At 39.2% G+C, this 9,145-nt stretch overlaps 1 protein-coding gene and 1 pseudogene across 1 annotated transcript; both read right to left on the minus strand.

Moving 5' to 3' along the window:
- Nucleotides 1–2,038: 2,038 nt before the first annotated feature.
- LOC103110386 (olfactory receptor 5G3-like) lies at nt 2,039–3,203 on the minus strand. Its single transcript, XM_007519560.2, has one exon. The coding sequence runs from the start codon at nt 2,981–2,983 to the stop codon at nt 2,039–2,041; it is 945 nt and encodes a 314-aa protein (XP_007519622.2). The 5' UTR covers nt 2,984–3,203.
- Nucleotides 3,204–6,833: 3,630 nt separating this feature from the next.
- LOC103110286 (small ribosomal subunit protein eS12-like) lies at nt 6,834–8,600 on the minus strand (annotated as a pseudogene).
- Between the last annotated feature and the right edge of the window lie 545 nt (nt 8,601–9,145).

Genomic DNA, 9,145 nt, shown 5'->3' on the forward strand with positions numbered 1-9,145 from the left:
TGGATAGGACAGAGAGAAATGGAGAGAGGAGGAGAGAAAGATAGACACTTGCAGACCTACTTTCACCTCCTGTGAAGTGACTCCCCTGCAGGTGGGGAGCTGGGGGCTCTAACTAGGATCCTTATGCTGGTCCTTGTGCTTTGTCGCCACATGCGCTTAACCTGCTGCACCACCGCCAGACTCCCATTAACTCTCTGTTCAGCCACCAGGTTCCAGATGCCAGCATGATGCTGACCAGACTTCCTTGGACAGATGACCCCACCAATATGTCCTGGAGTTCTGCTTCCCCAGAACCCCATGTCACTAGGGAAAGAGAGAGGCAGGCTGGGAATATGGATCGACCAGTCAATGCCCATGTTCATCAGGGAAGCAATTACAGAAGCCAGACCTTCCACCTTCTGCATTCCACAATGACCCTGGGTCCATACTTCCAGAGGGCTAAAGAATAGGAAAGCTATCAGGGGAGGAGATGAGATAGGGAGATCTGGTGGTGGGATTTGTATGGAGTTGTACCCCTCTTATCCTATGGTTTTGTTAATGTCTCCTTTTTTAAATAAATAAAAAAATAAAAATAAGTAAATAATAAATAAATAAATAAATAAATAAATAAATAAAATAAGCGTCCACTCACTGGAGAATGTGTAAGCCTCTCCTTTCCCATCTGGGAGCTCATCCCCACGTAAGTAATCAATACCGGGCTGTTGTTACCCTTTCCAAGCTCCTCCCTGTCCTCACGATTGACACAGACATGTGTACAGACTTTGATGCATCCCACAGCCTCACCCTTTTGCTGCATGCGTGTGATGCATGTCGATCTTCAACTTGATTTTCTGTCACCTAGACACAAACAAATACTTCTTTTCCATTCACATACATAATCTGACCTTTCATTTATTGTGAAACAATTTGGAGGGGGCAAAATGTGCTCTTATTCTAATGATGGATAGTCAGATTATTACTTTCTCACAGGAAGCTGAAGGGGGGGTGTATCATTCTACACCCTGGCATTTATGTCTTAGTAGGCCAGACTTGTAAGAGAAGTATTTCTAGGCCAAATGCCATATAAAATTTTAAATTTTAGATGGAAAATAGCACATTATTTTGAGGTGGAAAATGTTGTAATTTATGCTAGCAGCAGAAAATGGAAATGGAAAAATGGAAACTCAGAATTGGACATTGAAAGCAGCAACATTTTAAATCATTATTTTATTCTTATGCATTACAATTTAATGCAATGACAGTCTAAAAGTTCATTTAAGTTACTTAACCAAGAATGATGAAATAATTTTTTTGGCCATTTACATTTCAATTTCTCTACCTTACTTATTCATTGCCTTCTCATTTATCTATCCTTTTTCTTTTTTGTGATGAATCTTAAACTTTTGCTTGCACGCTAAGGTCATTGAGCAGTTGTTATCTGACACCTATGTACATATATTTCCTCATGCTTCCTTTCTTTTAACATTGCTTGTGATACTTTGATATATCCACTGTACATTTCAGTTTTCATGTCTACATTTAGTAGTGTTCCTGCAACCAGAGAATTGTCCAAATATTCACCTCTATTTTCCTCTAATATAATTTCACATATACATTCTCAAGCCATCTCTGTTTTGTTCAATAACCCCCACCAGGTTATGGGCTTTTTAAAAAAATTGATTTAATAGTGATTGACAAGATGATAGGATCACAGAGCTACAATTCTCTACAATTTCCACCAGCAGAGTTCCATATTCCATCCCCTCCATTGGAAGCTTTCCATTTCTTTATGCCATGGGCTTTTCTACCCAAAACTTGGATAGACAGTTATTTCAGGACAACTCCATTTTCCAAATCCTCTGTCAGTTTGCAGAACTGGTACTTATATACAAATTCTGTACTACAAATCCACTGCTCCTGGAGCCTATTTTTCCCATTTTGTTGCCATTGTTGTTGCACTTGTTGGAGCTGTTATTGTTATTGTTGGCTTCTGGTACAGTGTTCTCTTTATTATTTATTCTACACTAGTACCCATAGTGCCACAGAAATCAAATTCTATCTACTTACTTACTAGAGAATTTTTCTCTTCAAAATTTCTCCTGAATGATTCTTTAACTTCCTTGTTCCTCAAGCTATAGATGAGGGGATTTAGCATAGGGGTCACCACAGTATAGAATAATGAAATCACTTTACTGATATCTAGGGTGGAACTTGAACCAGGACAAACATAGATGAAGAAAAGAGTCCCATACAGGATGGACACAGCCACCAGGTGAGAAGAACAAGTAGAGAAAGCTTTCTGTCTCCCATCAGTACCCTGGATCTTCAAGATGGCTGCCACAATGCAAACATAAGAGACCATGATGATCAGACCACTGAGTACTCCTATAGACCCAGCCAAGATGAAAAGCACCAACTTATTAATCGAAGTATCTACACATGCTAGGGAGAGCACTGGTGAGATATCACAGAAAAAGTCATTGATAATATTTGGACCACAGAAGGGTAAGCCAAAGGTGAGAATTGTATGAGTCATAGTACTTACGAGAGCCACAGAATAAGGTCCTACCACCAGCTGCACACAGACCCTCTGGGACATAATGAGTGTGTAAAGCAAGGGCTTACAGATGGCCACATATCGGTCATATGCCATAGAAGCCAGGAGGAAACATTCCGTTGCCACAAAAAGACCAAAGAACCACATCTGTGTTGCACAGCCCAAGAAAGAAATACTCTTTTTCTCTACAAAGACATCACAGAGCATCTTGGGAGTAATGGAAGATGACAAACAAATATCCACAAAGGATAAATGGCTAAGAAAAAAATACATTGGAGTATGGAGTCTGGGCTCAATCCATATGAGAGTGATCATTCCCAAGTTACCCCCTAGAGTTACAAAGTAGACAAAGAAAATTATGAGAAATAGGATTATTTGTTGATGAAGATGGCCTGTTAGGCCCAAGAAGAGAAACTCAGTTACCATTGTCTGATTCTTAGTTTCCATGGTTGGTTACAATCTGTTATAAGAAAGAAAAAGAATCTTACCAAAAAAAAAAAATCAATCATTAATAGTTACCAAAAATATTTAAACCAAGGATATATTAAAAAAAACTACCATAGACACTTATTACCACACAATTTTAATTAGAAAACATTTTTTCATAAATATCAGATCTGAGCAGTTGTACAAAATCCTATGTAAATTCAAACAGCTCACCTTTATGACTTTTATTTCTGTACTCTCTCCCATAAAAGAGAAATCTTTGCTTTCTAACTTAAGCAAAATGAGAATGATTAAGTTATAAACTTTATCTAAAAGGAGAATTATACTTCATGTTTCATCCTATAGCATGATGGGGTAACAAAATCTTCTTGGGAGTAACCTTACAGGAAATCTTGAAAAATCTAATGAGATTAAGATTCTAACCTTAGACCTCAGGAAACATTAAGCAAAGTAGTTCCTGTTCTTATTGAACAATCAGTAACATTTTATTATTACTCAACCACAATCCAAATACAAGTTTATCATGCTTTTTCCCTCCCCTACATAATGGATATAGAACACAGTAATTTACGCAATTGACAGCATTCATTATGAATATTAGCAGAAAGAAATGAATGTTGTGTTCCTATAAAGCTGTCCTGAGCAAAATAAAGGAGATTCACTCTGTGGCAGATAGGAAGTCAGAAGATGAAATGATAACCAAGAATATACAGAAGAGAGATTGAGAACAAGGTGGAGAGAGAAATTACTTGCAACCACAGAACTCCCATAAAAAATAAATGTGAAAGACCAGAAAGAATGGAAAAAAGTAATCTGACAAATGTTGGATAGAAAATTGTTAAGGAATTTTTATCAAAGTATATTTTACCATCATGTATTTTACCAAAAGAATGTGGAATTACATTGTGTGATTTCTTATATTTTGTATAAGCTTCTCTTAAGGCATTTATCCTGAAATTAGTCAGCAATATCAATGATAGCAATAAGATACATAAGATAGCAAATGCATAATGCTTTATGTTACAGTCACTCTCCAAAAAATAGTATGCTCTGATTCACTAGTCTAGAAAGAAAGCAAATAAATAAAAGTGTTTTAAATTCCTAGGAAAAAACCACTATATCAAAGTACATCTTTTAAAAAAGATTTAAATAACATTGTCAGTTCAATTAAACTTGTTTTAAATAAAAATAATATACTAAATTACATAACACAATAATATATGTAGATTTATGATGTAAACAGTGACTTTAAATTATGAATATTTTATCACTGCTTACATGTTTAACTTGTGGTGTATATTTTTGGCAATCAGCCAAAAAAAAAAAAAAAGACATGATAATTCTAGGCTTACAATAGACACTTTACTATTGCTTACATATTTTGGCTATGCCCATCTAAATATGCCAGTATTAGACTGTGTATATGAAATTAATCCAAACTGTTTCTAATTTGTAGACTGTGGGAAGTACGCCCACTGTCTGGGAATTCCAAGCCATTGTTTCCATGAGAGTCTGAGCAGGTAGACCCCAGGTTCTCCCTCTTCCCAGGTAGAGACAATGGCAGGTCTAATGATGGATGGCTTCTCCCAGGCTACCTTTCTGCACATGCCCCTCCTCCCCTTAAAACAAAGGCCATGAATTACTGTGTACTGTGTATGGCAGACATGAAAACCACCACAAATATCCTGGTTTCCCTCAACTGCTCCCTTTCCCTCTGCCCTAACATACCTGTTATTTATCCCCAGAGAAATATGCATTGTGAGCCTTGTACAGTAATTTTCCAGTGTGATCAAATAGTTTGTAGGTCAAGATGCAATTATGTATTGTGTTTGGGCTAATGATTACCTCAACCTTCTCCCTGGACAATGGATGTATCTGCTTGCTTTCTCCCTCAATAGATGAGTCACCCCTCTGAGGCCTCTCCAGGAGCTGGATGAGTCTGGTGTGATTCTCTCCTTTCCACACACATCACCCCAGACATGCAGAGCCACCCCAGGACTCCCAGGTGGCCACTCTGACCTCTGCCAACCAATGGCTGGGGAGGTGGGGCCCCAGAGTGAGACCACAGTAGTCTACTCTCTTCCTTTCTTCCCTATCTCTCCCCTTTCCTTCCTTTTTCCCTCTTGCTTTCCCTTCCTTCCTTCTAGCTCCCTTTCTTATTTCTTCATTTCAATATGTCATTTTAGTCCTTGTGTGAAAACAAGAGCTCTGCTTCCTTTTCCATCCCTAGCATTTTGTAACCTTGGAATTTCTCAAGAACATGACAATATTTCTAGATTATTAAGAAATTCAGGGAGTTGGGCAGTGGCGCAGCAGGTTAAGCACACATGGTGCAAAGCACAAGAACTGGAGTAAGGATCATGATTTGAGCCCCCGCTCCCCACCTCAGGGTAGTCGCTTCACAGGCGGTGAAGCAGGTCTTTAGGTGTCTGTCTTTCTCTCCCCCTCTCTGTCTTCCCCTCCTCTCTCCATTTCTCTCTGTCCTACCCAACAACAATGACATCATTAACCACAACAATGTTAAACAACAAGGGCAACAAGGGAAAATAAATAATATAAATATTAAAAAATATATTAAAAAAAGAAATTCAGTTCACAGAGGCAATTATGCTTAGAAAAATAAATAAAAAGGACAAAGACAATTACTCGACAGCTTCTTTCATATGTAGAATCTGGAGATTTGAAGCACATGAACTTAGAAAAAAACAAGTAAGCTAGCTATCGTGGTGAGAACTAGGAAGGTTAACGTTGAAAGGATGAGGGGCACAGGAGTTTAGTGGTGGGTGAAGTACGGAACTAGACCTTGTAATCTCAACAATCTTGTAAGGCACTATCCATAGTGAATCAAAAAAAGTGGCTTGAAAAATAACTTAATAAAATTTTAAAAAGAAATCCAGTTTAACAAAATTAGCACAGACCCTCACAAGTATTCACACAAAATGTCAAAGTCTGTTCTTCAAGAGCCTAAGGTAGGGAGCATGTCCTATTAAAGTTCAAAGGCATCCTTAAGTTTCTCTACCATATTCCAAAAGCTGTGTAGTATCAAAAAGGCAGCATACTCACTTCTGTAAAGATCTCCTGTATATAGTTCTTTCAACTATATCATAAGAAAGTATGGTTTTCTAGCAATAAGATTGGAATATTTGGCTTCCGTCATTGTGGCAACCATTCTGGGCTAGAGTCATGACTTTCCACATGCCTGGTGAAGAAGACAGATGCTCCATCATGAAGACCCCAGGAATAAAGGGATCTCCTTGAACCTGCACAATGATATTCACACTGCTCAAAATAAAGGACATTTTCTTGGGAGTTTTCAATAACATAGAGCTGAGTCCCCAGACAACTGAAACCTCAAGGGATAAAATCTAAATGATCCTTGGAGCACTTGGGCCAAGTACTGTTTCATAGCTAGGTCTAATCTCACAGAGGACTCCCTAGGACAATAACATGAGAATATTTCCCATCTGACATCTCCCTAAAGAGCAAAAGAGAATTCACTTTGCTATCAGTAAGGACTGATGTATCTAGTCATCAGGACCAGGTGGGATAAAGAAATTTGCTACCTTGATTCTTGAGTTGTATCATCTGGATATAGCTATTGGGGCTGGGTGATGGTGCACCTGGTTGAGCAGATGTGTTGCAGTGCTCAAAGACCAGAGTTCAAGTCCCCAGTTCCCACCTGCAGGGAGGAAAGCTTTGCAAGTGGTTGAAGTAGTGCTTTAGGTTTCTGTTAGTCTCTCTACCTCTCTATCAACCCCTTCCCCCTGGAATTCTGGCTGTCTCTATCCAATTAATAATAATAATAATAATAATAATAATTTTTTGTTAAAAACCAATGTTATTTATATTTTTATTGCTTGCATTTGAAGTATTCCTTGATGACATCTTTAGCCTGAGATTCTTTGCCATAGCCCTTCTGGGCTCCAGTCCTGATTCACTGTGACAGCAGTTTTATTTGCTCTTGATTTAACCATTTTTTTAATTGATGTGGTTTTTATTTTGCTGTTCTGTTGTACTTCAGTTGTTGTGTTTTGAGTACAAGCCACACTATACTAAAGACCTTTATTAAACATGCAGTCACCAACCTCAGAAATTACAGCAATAGTAACTGAGGCAAGGATTGATGCAGTTCAATAAATACCAGTTAGCCAAAGAATACCTCCAGTCCAGGTTAAAATAGCAACCAAACAAAAGAAAAAGAAAGAGACTGGAAAAAGGGGGGATCAAGAATAGACAATTATGCAATTCTACTGTCCACTATAAGTTCTAGGGATAAAAAGGGGAGAAAGGGAAGTAGAGAAGAACCCCACACATAGAGTCCACTCCTAGTCAGATTTCTTCCCCTAAATAAATCATAAGCGAGTATCAGTGAATTCAGAAACAAAAGAAGGAGGAAGGAAGAAAAGAATAAATAAAAAATTTAAAAAGGAAGAAAGAAAAAAGGAAGAGCAGTGAAAGGAGTTGTTTTTTTTTTTTTTTAAGCTAGGAGGAGGGAAAAAGGAGAGTAGAGAGAGAAATAAGTTTCTCTCACAATGAATAGGACATCTAGTCACCTAGCAATGGAAAAAAAACAACAATGGTTAATTTTGGTCATCCTGAAGAAGGTGGTTGGAAAAGGGATACGTGTATATAATAATAGTAGTAGTAAAATAAAATAAAATAGAGTAGAAAACCCCTAACAGTCAGTCTGCAGCTTGGACTGCTCAATTGGCTGCAGACAGCCTGGACAAAGATAGCCAATTGTGAGAGGAATCCAAAAACCCCTCCAGGTAGCCTTTCCCAGGCAGGGATGATGCTTTGATTGGTCAGGTATTTTGTCACTCAAGTAGAACTCTGGCCACTTAAAAAAGAGAGAGAGAGAGAGAGAGAGAGAGAGAGAGAGAGAGAGAGAGAGAGAGAGAGAAGTTAAAGGAAGAGGGTTGGAAGGACACCCCTGATGAACCAGGAATCTTGTTAAAGAAAATAGCTCAGCAGGGAGCCTGCTAGAAGCCTCTGAGCTGCCCCTGCAGGCTGGTATTTGGGGTGAGGCTTGGAGGGCAAGCTCAGAAATAGTCAAAGGATTTTCCTTTGTTCCCCTGACCTCCATTTGTCAGCCCAAGAGAGAGAGAGTTATAGGTCTGTATTTTGGTGTCACTCTGACCAGCCTATGTTCCCCCTCCTACAGACATTCCAATATCCTACCAGATCCAGCGGATTCTGGGTTGCAGGCTGCTGCCTCTTGGAGCTCATCACAGCTGTGGCTCCAAAGTCATCATCTTAGCTCCCAGCCATAGCACTTAACTAATACACAGCTGCAACCAATGACCTTACAAGGTTTGCCTTCTCTCCAAGTTTCTTGTTGTCATCAACCCTAATTAGGTTGACATGGTGTTCAGCACAGAGGGCCTTTACCAACTTGACATACATAGGCTCATTACAGTTGGATGCAAGTGCACAAAGGTGGGCTTGGTGTTTGTCTAAGGCTTTGGCAGCTTCGCAAATGCCGCGTGCTAGGCCATCCTGAATGAGGGCGGTCTTCAGCACCTCTTGGAGAGCTGTATTCAAGTCCATTACACTTCCAGCAGCAATGCCTTCCTCCGACATGGGACATGGGGGTGGATTAAGAATCCTAGTACCAGATGGTGGACCAACTTTGGGGATAAGAGTGCTTTGCAGAAACATATCTTGATGAAATTAGGAATTGTACCCACGTGTTAACAACTGTTCTAAACCATTAATCTCCCAATTAAAAAAAAAAGGAAAAATTAGAGTCAGCTTGTCTACCTCTAAAGAAAGCCCACTGTAATTAATAAATAAATGTCTTTTCTTTTTAAAATTTATTTATAAAAATGGAAATATTGATAAAACCATAGGATAGGAGGGTACAATTCCACAACCCCCCTCCCCCCCCCCAGAATTCCATATCCCATCCGTTCTCTTGGAATTTTTCCTATTCTTTTTTTCCTCTGGGTGTATGGACCCAGGATTATTATGGGGTGCAGAAGTTAGAATGTCTGGCTTCTGTAATTGCTCCCCACTGAACATGGGTGGTCCATACTCCAAGCCCATTTCTATCTTTCGCTAGTGGGGCAGGACTCTGAGGAGGTGGGGTTCCAGGACACAATGATGAGGCTATCTGCTCAGCTAAGCTAGCGTGGAGTCATGGTAGCATCTGCAACTTGG

The sequence above is a fragment of the Erinaceus europaeus genome, chromosome 17 (assembly GCF_950295315.1).
Source record: "Erinaceus europaeus chromosome 17, mEriEur2.1, whole genome shotgun sequence".
NCBI lineage: Eukaryota > Metazoa > Chordata > Mammalia > Eulipotyphla > Erinaceidae > Erinaceus > Erinaceus europaeus.